The sequence below is a fragment of the Sarcophilus harrisii genome, chromosome 4 (assembly GCF_902635505.1).
Source record: "Sarcophilus harrisii chromosome 4, mSarHar1.11, whole genome shotgun sequence".
Taxonomy (NCBI): Eukaryota; Metazoa; Chordata; class Mammalia; order Dasyuromorphia; family Dasyuridae; genus Sarcophilus; species Sarcophilus harrisii.
In genome coordinates this window covers 10,826,983-10,848,943 of record NC_045429.1, presented here as the reverse complement: position 1 = coordinate 10,848,943, position 21,961 = coordinate 10,826,983, and the positions used below count along the sequence as shown (strand labels likewise).

The 21,961-nt window shown below is 48.1% G+C and overlaps 1 protein-coding gene across 3 annotated transcripts in view; it reads left to right on the top strand.

Annotated features, from left to right (window-relative positions):
• PDE4B (phosphodiesterase 4B) overlaps positions 1–21,961 on the top strand; it is a 632,040-nt gene that overhangs the window by 591,601 nt on the left and 18,478 nt on the right. For 2 of the 3 annotated variants that reach the window (XM_031968952.1, XM_031968953.1), the window contains one exon: positions 21,205–21,298. In XM_031968952.1, coding sequence (XP_031824812.1) covers positions 21,205–21,298 — 94 coding nt within the window. Of the gene's footprint in view, positions 1–16,808; positions 20,600–21,204; positions 21,299–21,961 lie in introns of those variants that run through there. The other variant, XM_031968954.1, reaches the window with a different exon arrangement.

The following is a 21,961-nucleotide window of genomic DNA, read 5'->3' as shown; positions in this document are numbered from 1 at the left end:
TCAGTTTCCCTATTGGTGCAGCAAGTAGTTTGGACCTTCTAGCATTTTGCAGACTGCTGTTAGAATCGAAAGGGACCTTGGTGACCAACTGGAGCTGACTTTGAGAAAGTGGAACCTCAGAGAGGGGCAGGGACTTTCCTAAACACTCAGCTTGACTCTCAAAGCCATGGACGTTCTTTGGGTCTTGCTGCCTTGCATGCAAAGCTCATTTCCAGGTCCTCTTACTGCAAACCCTACACAGATATCCGGACACTAACTAGGATTTCCACTGGTTGTTTTGTTTTGTTTTTTGGATGGATGGATGAATGGGTGGATGGATGGATATGTGTGGTGATAGGTGGGTGAATGGATGGGTGAGTGGATGGATGGATGGATGGATGGGTGGGTGGGTAGGTGGATGGATGGATGGGTGGGTGGGTAGGTGGATGGATGGATGGGTGGGTGGGTGGATAAGTAGATAGAAGATGGATTACTCTCCTGCCTCACGACTCATGCTGCTGCTGCCACAGGGAGTCCCTGATCCTGGCTCCTGCATTGTGTCCAGTTTCCGATCTTCTGCAATAACAGCTGTGCAGGAAACAATGAAAGTTAACTAGCGCTCCAGCGCTCAAGAAAAGCTTAATGCTTCAGGCTGGCCGACAGATCTTAGGGCAGGAGACTCTCCTGGGCCCAGCCAAGAAGGGTCCATGGAAGCCACAGTCCACTGAAATGGCCCAGCAGCTTGGCAGAGGGTTAGAGCGCTGGACTCCGGGCAGGAAAATCTGAGTTCTAATGCTGTCTCAGATGTGGTCTGGTAGTGTGATCCTGGGCCAGTCACTTCAGTTCCCTTCTGTGAAATGAGGGGTTTAGACTAGAGAGAGAACCGCTAATGTTCCTTCTGCTTCCAAACCTGGAATTTCAATTCTAATCTCCAGGTGGAGGGCAGGAACGACCCAGTGATTTCCGCCACTGGATTTTTTTTTCAAAGTCTAAATTAGCCAAAGGATTGTTAAAATTTCTAGAAAAGCTTCAAAGTTTAGAAGAAGAATCCCAAATGGCTGAATAAAGAATGATTTGGTGTCATAAAAAACCATGAACGAATCGGGCAAAAACACTTCCCTCACACATATGATGACTCCAAAGTGAATGGAGTGGCCTGGGAGAGAATGGGCGAGAAGGGGACAAGAAAAGTCAGTGGGTCGAGGATTCTGGAGAGGGGCCCCTCATCCACTCACCAGCCAGACGAGGAGGACACCGGGATCCCCTCCAAGTCTGGCAGTAACCGCACGGATGACACAGTGGCCTTTCTTTGTATTATACACTGAATGTTATATTATAGGTCTAGAGTTAGAAGGAACCCGAGAGGCCATCTAGTACAATTCTCTCTTGTTACAGAAAGGGAAACTGAGGCCCAGGGAGGTCAAGTGAATAGCCTAGAGTCACTTAGGTAGTAAGTATCAAAGGATTAGGTTTGTTTTGTTTTGTTTTTCTGGAAGTGGGGAAAGGAGAGAACTTGGGACAATTGGGTCAAGCAATGGGAGTAAAGTGTCACGCTCAGAGTCAGGAAGAGCTGAGTTCAGATCTTGCCTCTGAAACTTTTTAGCCGTGTGTGTGTGTGTGTGTGTGTGTGTGTGTGTGTCCAGGAAAGTACCTGAACCTCTTTCTGCTTCAATTTTCTCATCAGTAAAATGGGGCTCCTAGTACCTACCTACCTTATAAGGTGGTTGTAAGAATTATGGGAAATGACACGAAAAGTTCTTCTCAGACCTTACTGTAGTGTTATATAAATGCTTGCTGCTAGATTTAGTCCCTTCTCCGTGGCAGGTGTACATGTGCCCACTGACTGTCCTGGGAATTGATTATATTTGTTTCCTGTCATCAGCCATGCTTAGTTACTCTGGGAATAAGAACGCCAGAGCGGTGGAGCTATGGGATATTTGCAGACCTTAAGATGCTATCTGAATGCTAATTATTATTGTCCTTGTGATGGTGACGTCAGGGATGATGATGAGGATGATGAGGCAGCGAGGTGGCGTCAAGGTGCCCAGGGTCAGCCCTGGCGTCAGAAAGACTCCTCTTCCTCAGTTCAAATCTGGCTTCTGACCCTTACTAGCTATGGGATCCCGCTTGCCTCAGTTTCCTCAACCTTAAAATGAACCGGAGAAGGGAACGGCAAAGCCCTCCAGTATTTGTGCCAAGAAACAGGTAATGAGGAGTTGGACACAACTGAAAAAAAATGCCCGACCGGTGACTAAAGTTATAATTATGATCATTTCATGGAGTTCACAGTCAGTCACTAGCAGCTGCCATTGGCGCCGCCCTCCAGGTCTATAGCCCAGACAGTGTTTTATACACTGGCAAATTCCCCCCCGAGGGGCTGCTGGGAATTCTCCCCATGGTTGTCCATGACCTATGTGGCGTTCCCATAGTGGAGGTGGCGGTTATGGTGTTTATCATATATAGTATATAGTTTGCATATGGTGTTTATATGGTGTATATGGTTTATATGGTGATATAATACACATCACCAACCTGATGGCGATAATAATGTTTCCATTTGCTCACAACAACTCCAAGCAAGTACCACTGTGTCCACATTACAGATGAGGAAACTGAGGCTCAATGTAAGTGACTATCCCAGGGCCACACAGCTAATGAAAGTTAGAGTCCGAGATGGTTGACTCCATATCCAGGCTCTTGTAGAAGGAAGAGGAGATGTCATCTCCACCCTCCTCTTCCCTTCAATGGGAAGTGCCCTTCAGTGACTGCCCAGGGGCAGAGCTGCCAAAATCCTGGGTTTTGTGGCACCTCTCTCCCCGTGGCCGTCGCCGAGACCGGGATCTGGCCACCGACCAAACGGCTCTGAGCATGATCTCAGAGGAAGGGCCGCTGATGGCTTTTGCAGCTGAGGTGGCCGCCCCTCCCCGAATTATAGAGATGAAGACATTAAATAGCCGGAATATATTCTGCTCCTTTTCTGACGCGATGGCATTGTCTTTCAAGGTGCAAAAGGATGTCGGGAGAGCCCGAGCCAACTGCTCAAGGGCCGTGGAGGCGTCATGGTGCTTACTGATTTCTAGCTTTCAATGGCCTGTCTCCTTCTGAGCAGAGGAACCGGCTAGGCCTCCAAGCCAAGTCAGCCCATTGGAGCCTCGTGGGCCACAGCATCGCTGTTTTCAAAACAGGATGTCTAAGCTCCCCACTAGAAAAGGGGAACGGAAAGAGAGCCCTAGGAAAAGGAAGAAGGCAAGCCGCCCCGCTGGCATGAATCCCTGTCAGCAGCCTCCCAGCAGGGGCCCGTCTTCCTGAGCCTCGCCAGGGCCCAGTGCCCGGCCTTGTGTCACAGAGCTCCCCCACGTCAGAGGTGGCCGATCGGGGGAATGGCCCCACGGCCGGGAGGGGAGCCATGGTTTCCTGTCTCCTTCCTGACCGACTGAGTCAGGAAAGTACGAGGTTGCGACAGCAATGGGCTCAGGGAGAAGCTCCACAGATACACTCCCCCAGGAAAGTGGGTTTCCCCTTTCCTGGCCTTTTTGGAGAAGCCCAGGTCGCCTCCCTGGATTTTCCTGGTGAAAACATTGGAGGCTGGGTACCTTGAGGGTCTCCTAGGCCAGAGTTTCTCAGGCTTTTCCCACTCATGATCCCTTTTCAACCAAGACATTATAAACCCAGGTATATGGGTTTATAAAAGAGCCACATCAATCAAACACTGACTGAGAAGAAATCAAAATTTCCTAACCTCTCCTTCAGTTACAAGATCCACAGGGAATCAAGACCCACGTTGAAGAAGCTGGGTCCAAGGAGACATCCCTCCCTGAGCATTTTCAAAGGCATTGAGTAGGTAGCAGGTGTGGGGACGGACCGTTCCCCCAAATTCAGCCCCCCCTGCAACTTCCTCACTCCCTCAAGACAGATCTTTCCAAAACAATTATTCTGAACTTAAGCCCTCAAAAGAGCATTTCCATGTATGCACACAAAAAGGGTTCCATCTACAACAGTGTCCACATCTCAGATTGCTCGGCTTTTAGGGAAGTTTATGATATAATTCTATGTATTACATTGGAACCTTTGAGCAGTTGTCCAGTGGAAGACCCAAACTCTGTGATCCTGTGCCTCTTTATCTGTAAAATGGGAAGAATTAAAGTCCCTCTTTCCCCGGTTCCTAGTTTACTGGGAATCATAGACTTAATACAGAAGGAGCCTGGGAGTGATCTTAGGAATGCAGGGGAGCTTGGGGGGGAGCTGGTCTGTCCCCTTCATTTGGCAGATGAGAAAATTGCAGCCCAGGCAGGAGACTTTCCTACGATCACAGAAATACTAAGTGACAGAGGCAAGATCTGCACCCTGCTCTGTGATACAAAGTCAGGGCTCATTCTACGAGGAAAGTTGGCGGTAATTTCCCTGAGTCATTCTGGTTTAACGGGCACATTAACCAGAGAAGGCTTGCCTTGATAACTTAATGCGAATAATGACTAGCACATGGCTTGTGATCTGGTCTGCTTCGGCCATCTCGTCCAACAGTTCTGTCGGTCAAGATTTAGCGAGTTATCCCTAATCAAAAACAAAGGTTTTAATCCGTCACCCTAATTATACCAAAACCGAGCTTCCTGGGAAGTGGGCGACACAAATGGGCCGTCGGTCCTGGCCAAATTGAACTAACTGAACAGTGAGGGAGTCAGTCGCCCTTTGCTGCGAGGCTTCTTCCCAATTTGCTTTGGAAAAAGTCCAAGAGGCAGATGATGGGAGGGCCGGGCTTGGGGCAGAAAAGTCGGGGCAAATCTACCCAGGACACTTAGCAGGTCTGGGATTCTAGGCAAGTCATTTTCCTTTAATACATCTTTTGTCCATCTGTGAACGCAGAAAGACTCATGGAGTAATGAGTCCAGAAGACCAGAGTTCCCCATCCTGTCTGTGTGACCCTGAACAGATCATTCCATTACCAATTATTCTCTGGGACTCCCGGCTACAAATGAATGAATCAGCCATCGGCTTTGGTGGAGGGAGTTTCCTGCATCAATAAAAGCCTCCTGTTGCGAGGAACTGATGAGAAGCTGGGTGTGCAGAGGCCAAAGGACATTTATGGACATATATGCATTATATATTTATGCATGTATATGCATGTTGTACGTAGATGCATCTAGGCAGATATGTGTGTAAATATATGTCTGTGTGTATCTATATACATGCAAATGTTCCTGCCTGCCTACTTATTTAGATATATGAGTATATCCATTAATGTGTATATGCATAAATGTGTATATGTGTATGTACATAAATGTATATATACACGTGTGTCTAGCAGGTGTTTTGCCATTCTTAAAGCTTCTTGCAATTGTGAGCTGTTATATATACATAAATGTGTACATAAACATGAACATGTGCATATACACAAATGTATATATGTATGTGTGTATATGTGTATATACATAAATGTGTATGTGCATACACACATATAAATGCATATATATATATATACATGTGTCTAGCAAGTGTTTTGCTATTCTTAAAGCTTCTTGTAATTGTGAGCTATTATATATACCTAAATATGTACGTGTGTATGTACATAAATGTGTACATGTGTGTACATAAACATGCAATGTGCATATATACAACTGTGCGTGTATATGTGTATACATGTGTGTATACATAAATGTGTATATATATATACACACACACACACACACATAAATGCATATATACACATGTGTCTAGCAGGTGTTTTGCCGGTCTTAAAGCTTCTTGTAATTGCGAGCTGTTGGGCGCTCCATCCCCGATATCCATGTGCACAGCTTGGCGGGGGTGACCACGCTGCGGTTACCCCAATAGTTGCAAATCTCTGCTTTTACATCCTCCACATCTGAGAAATATGCCCTTTGAAGGGCAGCTCTGCCTTTGGCCTGGAAAAATCCACCGGACGATTGTCCTTCGATGGGTGAGATGGGTCTGGCTGCTTGTCTGGGGGGAAACACTCAGGAAGTCGGACCCCTGGGGGCGGTGGCAAAGCTGCCCTTGCGTGACTGGGTGTTATGTTTTGTCACTGGGAAGCGGACAGGGAAGGCAGGTCTCGTCGCCATGGGAAAGGGCATCTTTCCGTGGCGAGAAGGCTCCCCACTCTGGAGCAAGGCCGAGGACTCCTGGGCATCCAGCACGCAGGAGGGCGGGCAGCCGGCCAGCCGCCCCTGTGCCTCCCGGCACGCAGCCCTCCCGGGCCACCCCCCATCGTGCCCCCCTGTAAGCGATGCTTCCCCTGGCCGACGCCGGGCTCGTTGTCTCCAGGTCATCTTCCTGCCACTTCCTGTGTTTGACTGGCTCTCAAACAGCCACTGTGTGAGGAAGGGGCCTTCCTGCAAAGGGGCCGTCCAGCGCAATGATGTTTGTTCCTGGCGAAGCTTCGGTGTGTTTTGCTTTGAAAGAGCATGACCGGAGAGCTCGCTTCTGCCAGGACGTCATTTGTAACTTTAAGACTAGCCCTGAGACAAGTCAGAGAGCTTTGGAACATAGGGCTGGGGAGAAGCTGAGGAGAGGAGGCCCTCCCTGCCCGGGGCCGCCCTCTCAGGCCTTCTCTGCCAGTTATTCAGAAGGGGGGTGACACTCATTCAGAACCTCAGGCATTAGGGCTCCTCTGGCTGCAGGTGACGGCCACCCCCCACCCTCCGCCCTGCACAGAGCTGGGAAGGGGAGGCCAAGGATGCTGTAGCTGCCTGTGGCTGGAGCTGTTCTGAGCCTTGGAGTCTGCTGGGATTCAGTCTGATTCTCCAGAGGGGATGCTGTCTGGTATTTCAGGGGGGGAGGAGATGAGAGAGACAGAGACACAGAGAGACAGAGAGACATACACAGAATCAGAGACACACAGAGAGACAGGAAGGGAGGGAGGGAGGGAGAGACAGAAACAAAGAGAGGTAGAGACAGAGACACACAGAGAGAGACAAGGTGGGGGAGGGAGAGAGACTGTCACCGTGTGTAGCTTTTTCACCTTGAAGTAAACAGAATCTGAAAGCAGAGGACCCTGGGCATGATCTGGCTGGGTCACTTCCCGATGGTGGGACCCGTTCTGTCTTTCTGCCTTGTTGCTCTCATCTGTCAAATGGAAATTCGAGGGGATTGCTTTATTCAGCACCGGGGCCAGCCCCGAGAGTGCCCAGGACTGCGACAGGTCTGGGGTACGGAGTCCAGAGCTCAGCTGGGCTTCCCTCTGTCCTGGTAGAAATGAGGAATCTGGGACCTCGCCAGGTCCATCTCGTCCTATGGCAAACAAGGAACAAGTGGGAAATCCATGGTGTGAATGCAGGCCCCTGCCAGCAAATCCAAGTCCTTTTCCCACAGCGGCCACCGGGAGATCGGCCGGAGCACCCCTGTTATTTTCCCAGAGAAGGACCCAGACTTAGATGGAGGGGCTTCTCCAAGGCCAGTGAGCCCCTCCCTGACTCCCACCCTGCTCAGCTTCTGGAAGGCTTAAGATTGAGTGGGAAATGCCCTTCCTCCCTTCAGGGAACACCTCGCCTTCTCTTTGCCCAGACTTGCAACGTCCCTGAAGAGGAGACATGCTGTGGCTAAACAAATAGAGCTGGTGGCAAGGGGGCCCAGGGGGCTCTAGAGATTTGCACCAGTGGCCTGGACTGATGGATCACTCCTGGGTCTCAGTTTCCTCATCTGTAAAATGTCTGAGTTGCACAGCAGGACTGGATTAGATTGCACATCCATGCAATGGGCTCTCCTGGGCCAAAGTGATTTCAGCTCTAAAGTGAGGAGGCTAGACTGGATGCCTCTGGAAGCGCGTCCAGTTATTTGTCCAGATCGGGAGCTCTGACTCCATGATCATTCTGTTCATTTAGTTTTCCCATTTGTCAAAACTCCTTCCAGGCTGGGATTGAGGAAGAACAGATTGGCTTGAGAAAGTCAGCAAGTGTTTTATTGTCTTCTGAGAATGGGCAAAGACTGTCCCTCCCCCACTTTCCCTCCATTCAGTTGCCTATCTGCATGACTCTGAGTTGGTGGCAATGCTCCAGCTCTGATGGATCCCCCACTGTTCCACCCTCGGCTCTGTTGGATCTCCCATTGGTCCACCCTTGGCTCTGATGGATCTCCCACTGTTCCACCCTTGGTTCTGTTGGATCTCCCATTGGTCCATCCTTAGCTTTGATAGATCACTTGCTGGTGTACCCAGGTCTCCCTCTTTCCCTCTTAAATTCCCATCAGCCTCATACGGCTATGCTGTTGGCCATCTGGGTATCCTCCTCTCCCCTCTGTCTTCTCAGTGACTCCATTTATTTGGAAGAGTGTTTATGTCTGTCTAAGATTAAGCATTCTCAAGGACAGAAGGCTAGTCTTGGATGTCTCCACATAACTCCACAAACTCCACATTTGCCTAACACCTACCTGTTAAGCAAAAGAGAAGTGAGACTTTAGGGAAGGAACTTTTGAGAGAGAGACAGAGACAGAAAGAAAGACAGACAGAGACACACCGAGAGAGAGAGAGAGAGAGAGAGAGAGAGAGAGAGAGAGAGAGAGAAATATGTTAGATTTTAGGAAGGATCCAGTTGTTTTCAGTTGCTTTGATGGTTAATTACCTTCTTTTCTCATGGTGATTTCCAACAGATTTCCCCCAATCTTGATCAAGACTTGCATTGCCGACCTCAGTGGTTTTCTTGGTCTTTTTTTTTTTTTTTTTTTTTAGCTCAACATAAGGCTTAAAAATGGGATTTCAGGTGTTTTCAAGGATTTCATGTCATGTGATCCTGATATAGAGTAATCAGTGATGGGCCAGAACCATCATTCTTCTTTCTTTAAGTCTCCTGATGTCATGTACATTAATCAGTCCTTTACCAAGAATTCATGAGATGCCTACTACGAGCCCCCCATGACAGCCTAAGGGAATCCAGTGACACAAAGGGGGACCAGCATTGTCCCCATCATCCTGTCACCAGATTGGAATCCACAGCTCCCAAAGGGACAGTCAGTGTTCCACGGCCAGTACGTGCCAGGCTGAGAGACCAGCTTGTGACTTGAAAGCCCAGGGGCCTCTCCCATCTCACTTAAGGCATGAATTCTAATCCTCGGGGTGGGTCTGATGCCCCATGGTACAACCCCCTCCCCGATCTTTTGACCCATTTCAGGGGGTGCTCAGTCGGCCCGCAGCTCCCACCACCGGCTGGTTGGCTCTCCCTGGCCACTACATCAGGACGATCTGCTCCCAGCTAGGTTTTCCGGGGCAGGCCGGTGTTTTGGTTGGCTGACCCAGCTCGCTGCTTTTCCTTCAGCTGGGAAAGCTGGAACGCATTTGGACCGTGCCGCATTTCGCACCCCTGCTGGACCCTGTGTCATGCGTCCCATGCATCCGTCTAGGCTTGCTCTTTGCAGACTTGGGCACTTTCCTAAGGAAGACCCATCAGAGCTTTCCCCGATACCTGCTTCCCAAGAAACTTAGTGATGCACAGAGGCGCTTCCCGAGAGCGGCTAGGATGTCTTCCCTGATGTGTAAAGACAAAGAGGACAGCAGGGATTTGATTCTGTTTATTTTTTTAAGAGATTTCTGCTAAATGGTCATTGATTCTTAGCATTTTGGAGGTGAAAGTATCCATAGAGATAATAATAACTCACCTACATATAATACTTTACAAAGTAACCATTGAGATAATAATAACTCATATACATGGAATACTTTACAAAAGTAACCATTGAGATAATTCACATACATATAATACTTTACAAAAGTAACCATTGAGTTAATAATAACTTATATACATGAAATACTTTATAAAAATAATTACACTGGATTCCAGCACAATCTTTAGAAATGTAGTATAAATATTATCCCCATCTCATATATAGGAAAACTGAGGCTACATGTAGTAGTTGGCAGCAAGGGTGAGAGAATGACTGAGCATGATGATGAAAGGCTGTTGACCTTCCCTCTTTTCCCCCCTCCTTTTCTTTTTTTCTCTTTCTTTCTCCTTGTCTTCTTTCCTATCTTCCTTTCTATCTCCCCCCCACTTTTTTCCCCAGCATAGACCAGTTTTCTTTTCAAATTCAGCATCACCAAAGTAACTTGCACTTGGATCCATAGAGTCAACAGTCCCCAAAGTGGGTCATCTGATCACACATAAGCTATACAGTCTCCACGGTTTGTCTTAGTACCCAAGGTAGGGAAGGGCCATGTACCTCCATGTTGGTTCTCCCACAGAACTCTCCACCATGGTTATGGCCCATTGCCAGGGTTCCTTTTGGGGGGGCCTTTGCCTCACTTTATTGGGTTTTAGAGTAAAACTTGCCTCTTCCCATGATTCCCTCTCCCTTCATCACTCCAGAGACCTTTCTGGGACTGAAACATGGTTCCTGAACCAGTCCAGGGCAAAGAATGGAGAGTGCTCAGAAGAGCAAATGCTCTTCTCTCCATCGCTGGCTCTGTACGTTGCTGTTGGGAAACAGGGGCTTTTATTTAGTTTGGCGCTTGGGTGTGTGGTTTACCTTTCTCTGGAAAACTCTGTTTCCTAAGGAGACCGGAACCGAGCCCTTTGGGGATTGGCTGGGATTGCTGGGAGCTGTGCTGGGAGTTTATTCGATCTGCTCATGTTGTGTCTGCACTGTGGTCACTTTCCACTGCAGTTGTGTCTGTGGCAGAGCTGCCTAATTGTTTTACCATTGTTCTGTCTATTTTTCATTTCTGGCTAATGCTCCGATTTTCCCCCTAGAGCTCCATTGACTCCCAGCTAATTTAGAGAGGCAAACAGATTAACTTCCATGTAAAACTATACTCTAGGAATGGGATGGGGAAGAGGGACTTGTCATTATTGCTCCAGTTCTTGGAAAAAAAAAAAAAAAAGGAAGACTTGATTGAGTTGGGCTAGTGAGTCATTTGCAAGGACACAGAGTCTGTGATTTTGTCAGACTGGGGAACTCCCACCATGGAACCTTCTCCACCAACACTGATTCCTTATCCCTCCTGATTTGTCTACAGAGTTGGATACTGATGGCCATTGCCTCCTTCTTGGAAGACTCCCTTCCTTTGGCATCCAAGCCATTGGATCTCATGGTTCTCTCACCACTGTAACCTTTCTGCCTTGAATTTCTTAATTGGCTTATTTTTCTCCATCTGCCCCTAATTGTGGCTGCATCCTAAGTCCTCTTAACCTTCTCTTTCCCAAATCTCTCCCTTGTATGTCTTATATTCTCCCACAGCTTCCGTGATCACTTCTAGGTAAATGATTCTACTTGATTATAAGTAGCTGCAATCTCTCCCTAGAACTTCGGTCCCACATCTCAAATTGCCCGACAGATTTTTCTACCCAGATTAACCAACCAAATGACAAGCATTTATTATGCACTTGTTCTTTGTGACAGATTGTGCCAAAAGCTAGATATATAGAGTCAGAGAGAGAGAGAGAAACAGAGAAAGAAATAGAGAAAGAGAGAGAGAAGAGACAGAAAGGAAAGACAAATCTTGGTAATTCTCTCTAAACAATACCTTACCCATCTATCCCATTCTTTATTTCCCCACTGTGTCCAGTCTAACACCAATTCTCATCTATTTATGCCCAGATTATTATAACAGCCTCCTCCTGGTCATCCATCCCACAGTTTATCCCCTCTCTTCTCCGACATCCCTTCTCTCCCACCACTTGGCTAGTATTCTTTCTAATACTATGTTCTACCCACCAGTTGTCCATTGAAAAACCTTAGATTGCTCCCCACTTAAACTTTTCTTCCTGGCATTTAAGGTTCTGTAAAATCTGGTTCCACCCTCCATTATGACATCACTTTAAAATTAGAATCTTCTCCCTCTCTTTCCAGATTTCCATTCTCCATTTCTCCTGTCTAATCTCTATCCCTCTTCCCCCCGCAGCCCCCCCATATTTGAGTTGGAGTCATCAGCTCTTTCAACTCACATCAATTTCTTGAATCCCTTGTCTTCCCATCAAAGATCTAAGTCAAGCTTGACCCATTCATCTTCTCCAGGTAATTTCCTTGAACTGTGACTGACAAAAGTGATCTCTCTGCTTTCTGATTCTTATAATACTTTGGCCAGAGTTTTCTGAACTTGCCCAACTCTCCCTCATATTGTAGTTCATGGAATCATCAACTTTTGTTTTGACAAATGAAAAAACTGAGGTCAAGAGAGGTTAAATAAGCTTCCCAAGATCACACAGGGAATGAGTGTCAAAGGCATGGGATCCTCTAAACACATGGCTGATATTCTTTCTCCTTCCCTTTGTCAACCATTTCCTTGTTCACTAAAAGCAGAATTGTGTCACATTCTAGTTTTATAACAGGCAACTTGGGGGGGAGGAAACTGGTGGCAACAACATGCAAATAAATATAATCAAAGAAAACCATATACAAGGTAAACCATAGGCTTCCCATAGGAGGTGGGATTTTAATTGAACCTTGAAGCTAGGGGAGCTGGGATGTGTGTGCACATAGGAAGAGGGGAATTGTGGGGGAAATAAAGGAACTCAAGGAGGGGAAAGCTTTGGGGAAGGACAGTGAGTAGCCACAAGATTCCTCTTCAGCTTTCTACATTCCTCTTTTGAAATCGAGGATTAGAATTGCCTTTGACTCGCATCCAATTGGCCCGGATCCTGGCAATTCAGGTTTCTGTTCCTTCGTCAGGAAACGTCAAACCAGCTCGTCCAAGCTTCTTGTGAGTCCTTCATGTGTCATGTACTTCACAGGCCATGTGTCATCGGTGCAAGGAGAGGCTGCAGGAACTGGGGGAGTCATTAGGCTGGCTCTACGGAGTAAGGCGGTGTGGGAAAGACCACTCTGTCCTCCACCTCAACACAAATGCAGACTCAAAGGGAACGGACTCTAGGTTGTGTGATTCTCCTAAGCAGGGACCTTGTTGTGATCAAACTTGAATACAGGAGGCTTGCTGTAGGGAAGGGTTCTCCAGGTGTGGGCTGAGGCTCCCTGGGGCCTTTGAGATGCTTTTAGGGCAATTGTGAGGTTAAAACTGTTTTCTTCTTAATAAGATGTTTTCTAATAGAGCAATAATATTGATAGATCTAAAGCACATAAATAAAAGCTCTTATATATTTATTATGCACTTGTTCTTTGTGACAGACTGTATCAAATGCTAGATATACAGAGTCAGAGAGAGAGAAACAGAGAAAGAGAGAGAGAGAGAGAGAGAGAGAGAGAGAGAGAGAGAGAGAGAGAGTGTGTGTGTTGGGTGGGTGTCTGAGAGGGAATTTGAAGAGTGGAAAGGGGTTCTGAGATTAAAACCGCTGATATTGAATACTGGTCTTGGAATCAGAATGATCTGAATTCAAATTCTGCCTCTTTATTAGCTCTCCTGGGGAGGAGTCATGTGCCAAGGGGCAGGTGTGTCTCAGACTATATTCAAAACCACCAAAAACAGGCCCCATGTGTACATGGTAGCAAAGCAGAAAGTGTGACCCGAAGGCCTGGTTGGTGGATCAGCTCACCGTTTACTCTCTGTGACTCTCCTTCCTGTAAAACACACTTACATGGAGGAGTAGTGATGAAGGCGAAATGCCATGAAGTGGAAAAGGCACTGACTTGAAGCCTGGAGACCTGGGGTCAAGTCTTCTTGACTGGAGCCGACATCTGTGGCCACTTATGTGTGACCTTCTCTCTCTGGGTTTCACCTGACTTATCCAGGACTGGAAGCCTGGAGGAACCAGGAGGGACTAAGTCTGCTTGTAATTCTCCTCCACATGCCTTTCCTTTGAAGGTGGAACCGCATTTTAATGGGAGAAAACCGTTTGGCTAAGTTTCCCATCACTCAGACAACCAGCGTTTAACGTCATTGTCCTCCCGGCCTAATTCAGTTCAATCCATACATTGAAATGGTTTGTCAGAGGATGTCAAGGCCCTCAGAGCCCCGGCTCTTCCATTATATAATGGATGCAACATCAGGGAATTTGCCGATGGCTTGGTTTTCTTTCCCTCCCACCGAAGAGCTTCTTGTCTCTGCAAAGCATCGAGGGAGCAGTTTAAGGGATGAGCAAATGCAGTCTCGGGGGGATCAGCAGCTGCACTTAGGCTTTTCTCACATCTTGTTTACTGTTTTCTCATCTGCAAAATGGGGAAAAATAATGGTCTCCACCTTACAAGGTTATCATTTGAGATAAGATTTATAAAGCTCTTTGCAAACCTTAAGTGATTTATAAAGGTTAGTGCTTTATTAAGCACACATTATGTGTCAGCTGTATACTTGTCCCCAGAGCAGCAGTGGGGGTTAATGACATTTGTTTCATCTTAGTAATATTTAGCTTCTCTCAGGGTCCTAGTTTTAGAGCTGGAACGAACCTTCAAGTTAACCAGTATAAACTGCTCACTTGAAAACTAGAGACCCAAAGTGAAGAACTTCCTCCCCCATAGTCACAGAATGAGAAGGTGCCGCCATGGAGCTTGGACCCAGGCCTCTGGAGCCCAGTCTGACTCCACCAGGACCCCAGAGCTGCAGTTAGTTAGCCCAGCCTGTGTGGAGCAGGAAGGATCGAGGGATTGGTCCCGCTTGGAGGCAGGCGGCCCATTGTGCAGGTTCTTCCTGCTTGGCCACCTGGGGCGAGAGCCTCTGCCAGTGTCACTGGGCCCTGACGGAGGACATGAACCCGAATCTTATTTTGTACTTTGTTAGTAAAAACGCCATTCAGAAGGGCAGGATGTTGGGGAGGCCGAGGCACATTCCATTCATGGAAAATGGGTGTTGCAAGGCGGCTTCAGGGTCCTCTGGACCAATCCCCCCATTTAACAGGTGTGGAAACTGAGGTTCCCCCCCCTCCAGGCAGAAGGCTATAAAGTGGCAAGCAGGCTGATCTGCAGACTCCACCAGCTCACTTTAGTGATGCTCTGTCTCTCTTTGTGAAATTTACTCTTTAAATTTACTCAAACTACGGCCCATGGGCCAGATGCAGCAGCTGAGGATTTTATCCCCCTCACTCAGGGCTATGAAATTTCTTTATTTAAAGGCCCACAAAACCAAGGTTTTGTTTTTACTATAGTCTGGCCCTCCAACGGTCTGAGGGACAGTGAACTGGCTCCCTATTTTAAAAGTTTGAGGACCCCTGCTTGAAGGGTTGGGATTTTTCTTTAATTGCTTTAAATTGAAGGGGGAAGTTAATCTGGTGCCCTAATGGAGCCTTTCATCTTTCCCTAATGAACCCAAGTGCTCTTCACCACTTCAGAACATCAGAGCTAAAAGGGCCTTAGAACACAGAATGTTAGAATTCAGAATGCTGAAATTGGAAAGGGTCTTAGAACATGAAATGTCAGACTATAGAACTCTAGAATCAGAAGGAGCCTTAGAACATAGAAAGTTAGAATACAGAATGCCAGAGCTGGAAAGGGCCTTCAAACATGGAATTTTAGAATTCAAAATGCTGGAATTGGAAAGGGCCTTAGAACACATTTTAGAACTGGGAGAGACCTGACAGTATGAAACATTAGACCAGGAAAATGGCCTCAAACCCTAGAGTAAAAAGGCTCCTTGGAACCCCAAATGTTGGTGCTAGAAGGCAACTTAGAAAGCAGGCCCTTGACAGAAAATGTTAGAACACAGAACGTCAAGCTGGAAGGAACCTCGGCAATAATCCAGCTGCTCCCTCCTGTCTGCTTCATTTGGCTAAGAATTCATTACAGGGATTACTATGTACCAACGTCCATCGATCTGTGCACGTAGCCCACAGGAAATGCAGACAACTGGTAAAATAGCAGAGACAGAAACAGTATCTCTCTGTAGCAGCCTCTGAAATCAAGAAAAATTGGAGTCATAAAACACATTTCCTCTGGGGAATGTTGGTTTCAAGATTACATTGCGGCTGTTGGTAGTATTTTTTTTAAAGCAGCTACTAAAGAAAGTCAAGGAACAAACATGAATTGTAGTTGCCCTCATGGAGATGGATTTCAGAAAATCTCCTTGGGCAAAGATTAGTTGTGAATCTTTTTAAATTTGCAGTTCTTTTTGTATTTTAAAAGAAAAGCTCAATTCAGGTCAATATTTCCATACATCAAAGGGAGGACCCATGATGTTGTCGATGTGAATGTGGCCTGATACATCTTAATATATGGCCCTTGGGAGTTTCTGTGGCTGAAAATGATTGTGCTTCAATGGCCCAGCTGGCAACATGTCTAACTGATCGTCTGATGTGAGACAGACTGTGATCCCGGGTACCATATTTGAAACCTTTGCAGCATGGCAGAACCTTCCAGATTTGGCGCACTGCTGGTCTCTCCCTTGGGAATCAAGGTCACCTTCATGCCAGAGAGGTCTTGGAGGAGGACCCAAGGGTAGGACAGTTGGGACCAATGGCGACCGCTCAAACCTCCACCTGCAGCATCTTAGCCAGACATCCTTTTCCCGAACGTTATTAGAAACGTGTGTTTGCTTGTGTTGAGAGTGGCCCCCGATGGGGACCTTTTGGTTCAGAGCAGCATTCTACTAGATTTCTCCCAAAGGAAAGGAAAAGCAGAAAACATAAAAGAAACCTCCAATTGCATAAATATAATATGATGGTGAAAGCAGTTCTCCCAATGGGGCAGGGGAAAAGGAGAAATCATCCTTGCAATTTAAAGTGGGGGGAATTTCTTGGTATTGCCCAGGCTATCCAAGGTGGATGGGAAGGAGCAAAGACAGGTACGAGGCTCTCTGAAATATATGTTTCTTCACTGAGCCATCCTCTGCCAACATTCCCAGTTTCAGTCATTGTAGTTATTTCTCAGTAATGGGGGGACTTTAAATTTTTTTTCTCTTAGTAATAACTTCTAGGGAAGTCCCTTGTTCCTCTCTTTGTCTCAGTTTCTTCAACCATAAAGTGGGGATAATAATAGAACTTGCTTCTCAGGGCTCTTGGGAGGATCAAGTGAGATAACTGCAATAAGCACTTAGCACAACACCTAGCACATAGTAGGTGCTTTTTAAATGTACCTAGAGACAAGGGGTAAGCAGCCAAGTGTCAGAGCCAGAATTTGAATCTTGGTCTCTCTTGATTCTGAGTTCAGGACCTTTTCTACTTGGGACTCTAGTTTTTAAAAAATGGAGCGCTCAGTAGCTTTATCTTAAAATCCAGGGGGATTTAGGCAACAAAGTGGGGCGGCGAATAAAAGTGTCAGGTTGAGGCAGAAAGACACAAAGAAACTTAGTAGTTTTGTGACTTTGACAGATCTCATGGTGTTGTAAAGTGCTATGAATATTTATATCTTTAGATACTGATTTATTTCAGGCCCCTCATTTGTGGCTGACCAGCAGCTGAGCCGGGACTGGTGAATGGGGCTCCTGAGTTCCATTGGAGGGAAAATAATAATTTCATTAGCTCGAATTCCATCGAGCAGCTCGAGGTTGAAATCCTAACTAGGCCACATCCACCAAGCCATCTCCCTAGCCTTAAGCTCCCCGACAGTGTCTTATCATATACACTGCAGCTAATTGAAGTAATTAGACTCATGACACCCTGGGCTGCTCCTCGAGGGCACCTTGGAACCTTGCCCCGGTTCCCGAGCAAGTGGGGATCTCATAAATGCTTTCTGAGGAGAATAATGATGGTCTCACCCAGTTCAGCGATGCCGTCCCCACAAATGCAACATGGGTTTTTGAAAAGGAAGCAGACATTTGTTGCTAAGCAACATTTAGAGGCCTGGGTCTCTTTCTCACACTAGGTGGAGGGGCAACAGCTGCTCCCAACTTCACTGAAGGACCAGTTGCTTCTAAGATGCTTTAGCCAGATTATATTTCCTGGTGATGCCCCTCTGGCCTGGATGATGAGCTTGTGGGGGAATCTGGGAGAGGAGAAAGAGAAGGCTCTTTTTTTGTCTGTTTCTCTCCCTTTGTGTGTCCATTCTTGTTTCCTACCAGTGCCTTCCCCACAATCGGGGTGGAGGTTGGTGAGAAAGTAGCTATTTGGCTCCGATGCCAGATTAAAAGCTTTTTTGCTTTGAACTAATAGGTCCTCTGGTTGGCCTAGTGAAGGAAAAAACATTGGTAGGGGCTTATTGTGAGGTCTGGTTGAGGTGGATGCTAAATCTCAGAAGCCTGCAAACCTAGCAGAGATCTCTGGAGGGGCCCATCCTTCTTTGGTTTTCCTGGCGAGAAAAGAGGCAGCGAGAGACACAGTTTCATTTCACCAGAGAATGAGAGAGGACAAGGGTTCTTCACCTGTGCTTATCGTCTTCCCTCCAAAGCAGCCACAAGTCTAGAACAGCCTCCCCAATTGGATCACAGACTCTAAAAAGGATATATAATTAATGGCAAGAGCCTTCTTGGGATGCTGTTTGATAATGGGGCTCAGATCCTCCTGTCTCTGCCAATGTTTCCTTTTCTAGAAATGAAAGGTTGATCTTCCAGGTCTGACTGGATCATGACTGATGTTCAAGGACCATTCTTCAGGTGGTGGTGGGAGGCAGACAGCATGGCGGCAGCCTCCTCCACCACCCCCAAGCCTCCCAGTTCTCCCGCTCTCTCACTTGATCTGTTCTGACAAGGCCTTTTAAATGCCCAAGCTTATCCTGTATCAGCTGAGAAACACATGACTCCAGATGGGGGAGAGGTGGCCACAACCTTTCCCGGCCCTTAATTCTGGAGTTTTCCGACGGGGGCCTCCCCCATGACCCCCGACACCTCTGGCTATGCCTCGGTCATGTGGACTACTTACATCACCCATCTTCCCCAGAGCTGGAGTCACTTCAAAAGAAAGTTTGTCTGTTCTCGAGGCCTTCCTATGACCTCCCAGAGAAGCTGGCCTGGCAGAGAAGGCCTCGGAGCTGGAGTTGGAGTGAACTTCTGTGGTCTTTCATCTGTAACAGGAGAGCGCCAGGCTAGCTGACGGTCCCTTTTAGTTTTAAACCTCAACATTAATCAAGATGTCCCCAGAACTCCAAGCCCCCCAAATGGAGAGATAACCAAATGACCCCCACCCCTATTGTACTTCCATCATTGCTAGGTGTCCGGTCTTAAAAACCGCTATGGGAGCTCCCAGGAAGAGGGGCACAAATGTGGCTCCATTAACTCATATTTCATTTATTTGGAAGAGAGCTTATGTCTTATCTTGCATGTCTTGTGAAACTCCATATTTGCCTAATGTCTAGCTGTTAAGCAAAAGAGAAGTGAGACTTTAGGGGCCTGGGGCCCTTTGGGGCCGGGGTCCAGCTGACAGAGAGACCTGTTTCCTGCCTTCACCTAAAAGGACCGGAGCCGGTGATGGGGCCCGGCCTGGTATCTGTAGTTAGGGTCACTGCTGGCCCAGGATGCAGAGGAGAAGAAATGGGTCAGCCTTGGAGATGGTCAGTGGCCACTGACTCTGCTGCCAGAGCCTTTCCCTCCCTAACCAGGAGGCCGGGTTTAGCTACGCTTGGCTACATAGAGGGAGAGAGGAGATTAGATTAAAAGTAGGGAGGTGAATTGTCCAGAATAAGGGGGGCAAGAAGGAAGGGGTGCGTGGGAGACAGAATGTGGCCCCGATTCTCTTCAGTTCTTCCCTGGGTCCTTAAGACACAAAGCTAAAATGCTCCCAACCTAGCATGGTTCCCCATCACAGGTGGCTCCTCACTCTGATTGACAGCCGGCAGTCCATGGCCACCGAGGGCTTCCTCCCGCCCCCAGGCCTGGGGACCTTGAAAGGGGCTAATCCATCCGTAGCCTCCCTGCGCTGCCCATTAACCACGGCTGAGTTAATGACATCTGCACATGCGGGGCTTGCAAAAAGGGAATCGGGCCGGAGAGCCCCCCTCCCCCAGCCGCTCCCTTTCTTTCTTTTTGTCTCTGGGTCAGAGCTGCCAGTTTGGGCAGACAGGAAACGCAGGCGGGGGATTTTGCCCCGGTGCTCGGGCCGGTTTGTTTGAAATAACGCTGATCTTGGGAGCACTCCCCCAGGAAAGATTTACGGCCGTGACCATTGGAAAGCGAGCAAATCCGCCCCGGAGGGAGCCAGAAAATCAGCCCCCAAAGGAGCCAGAAAATCCTCCCAGAGAGGGAGCCAGAAAATCCTCCCCAAAGGGAGCGATCGGGCCGGCGGGGGGCCTGGAAGAAGCTGCGCCTTTGTCTGCGGGGCGCTCCCGCCGGCTTCTTTGCGCCGTCGGGGAAAGGGTTAACGCACACCTAGTGAAGTTGGGGGAGGGTGCCCACTTCAGGATTCCTTAAGTATCTCGAGGGCTCCCTCCATCTTTCTCACGGCTTTTTAGAAAGATGGCCGTGTTTCCCAGGTTGGCAACCCCCGCGGAAAAGCAGCCTCCCTCCTCCCCTGCCTCTCTCTGCTGAGCAGCACGAAGGCGGACTGGAAAGCCTCGGGAGCCCAGCGGCACCGGACCATCTCTAATCCCAGGCGCTGCGGGCAGGCGGCCAGATCCACTGGGGCAGGCTCTCTCCGGCGAGCCCCGATCCCATTATCCTCGCTGCCGGAGAAGCGCGGGGCGATCCCGCTCCTCGCCAGAGATGGACCGCGGCGCGGGGCTTTGTTCGGGAGCCGAGGCTGCCTCCGATCGGGGGATCTCCCGGCTCTAGGAGACCCGCCGTGCTCCGGTTCCGCCGGGGTTCCCCGCGTCCTGCCGAGTTGCCATCTCCGGGCACCGGGTGTTCTGTGCCAGGAATTGTCGCCGGTCGCGCTGCGCGGAGCTTTCCAAAATGCCCGAGGCAAACTATTTATTGTCCGTGTCTTGGGGTTACATCAAGGTGGGTCCTTCCCCTTAAAGATCCTTTGGAAGCGCTGGGAGAGGGCGAGGGGGCCGATTTCTAGCCGCGCGTTTTAGGGGAAGAAAGCTCAGGGACTGTTAGCCGAGAACTGGGACCGAGCACCGGCGGACTCTGAGACTGCCGCTGACCTCTTACTTTCCTGGCTGGGCTCCGGGTTTCTGGCTTTTGAAAAGCGGCGGCTTATTTCTTTTCTCCAACTTGGTGCACATTTCCTTTGGCTAGGTGGCTCATTGACCTCAAATATGCATTGCAGCTAATTGTTTAAAACAAAAACCTACCAAGAGAAAGCAATATCCTGTGTGTTCTTAGCCAAACTCTCCCCAACGTGGAAAAAGAAAATCTTTTTTTTTTTTTCATTGTGTAAAACGGATTGAGATATTAATGAGAATAAAAGGAACCCGAGCTTCTAGGAAAATGGCATTGGGATAGCAGCTGATTAAAGGGTATTTTGTATTGTAGGGAAATGAAGCCGGGTGAAATCTGTGCTCTGTTCCAAGTTCCCCAAGCTGTCTCTCCAGTGGGAAAGTTAGCCACAATTGCCCTGGAGATCGTTTCTCATTGCTTTTTCTTTCTTTTCTGAACAGTTCAAGAGAATGTTGAATCGGGAGCTGACCCACCTCTCGGAGATGAGCCGGTCTGGGAACCAGGTGTCCGAATATATTTCAAACACTTTCCTAGGTAAGCTATTTGCTGTGAACTTTCAAGTCTTTAAAATAAAAAAAAATCACTTTTTTCCCCCCTTAACAATAAGACATTGGTCCCTGGGGCCATGCCTGGGAGGGAGGGGTCAGGGCTGGTACTCTCCTTTGTATGCCCCCGCCCACCAGGTGAAATCAGTCTGAAAGGGAAAAGCTGGAGGGATGATGTCACGTTAGTATCCTGAATGTTCAAGGAAGAAGGGAGGGGGCAGTTCTATCAGCTTTGTCCTAAGGACCAGGCAAGTCCATTTGTTGGGGAGTCATTTGCAATTGCAGCTGGCCTCCTTCCCTGCTTCTTGTGGTTCCCCTTTCCTCGTCCTTGGTGCTGAAGGAGTCCGGCCCCTCTCTGCTCTCCCCCAAAGCAAAAAAGCCCAATTAACCACATCCTAGGGATCTCCTGGGCTCATTCATCCGCCCTAAGATGCTCTCAGGAACTCGGTTTTGGAAAGGACTTTCCTTTTTAGAAGGCTGGCATGGGAAGTAGCCGGGGACTCCAGTGACTCCGTGGCCAGCTGGATTTCCCCCTAAATTCCAAGTTTTCTGAGTTTCCTCCACCTCCAATGCAGAGAAATATTCCAACAAAAGAACTTGCAGTTGGGGGCGAGTGGGAGGGAGAGGAGATAGGAACAGCATCAATCAATGG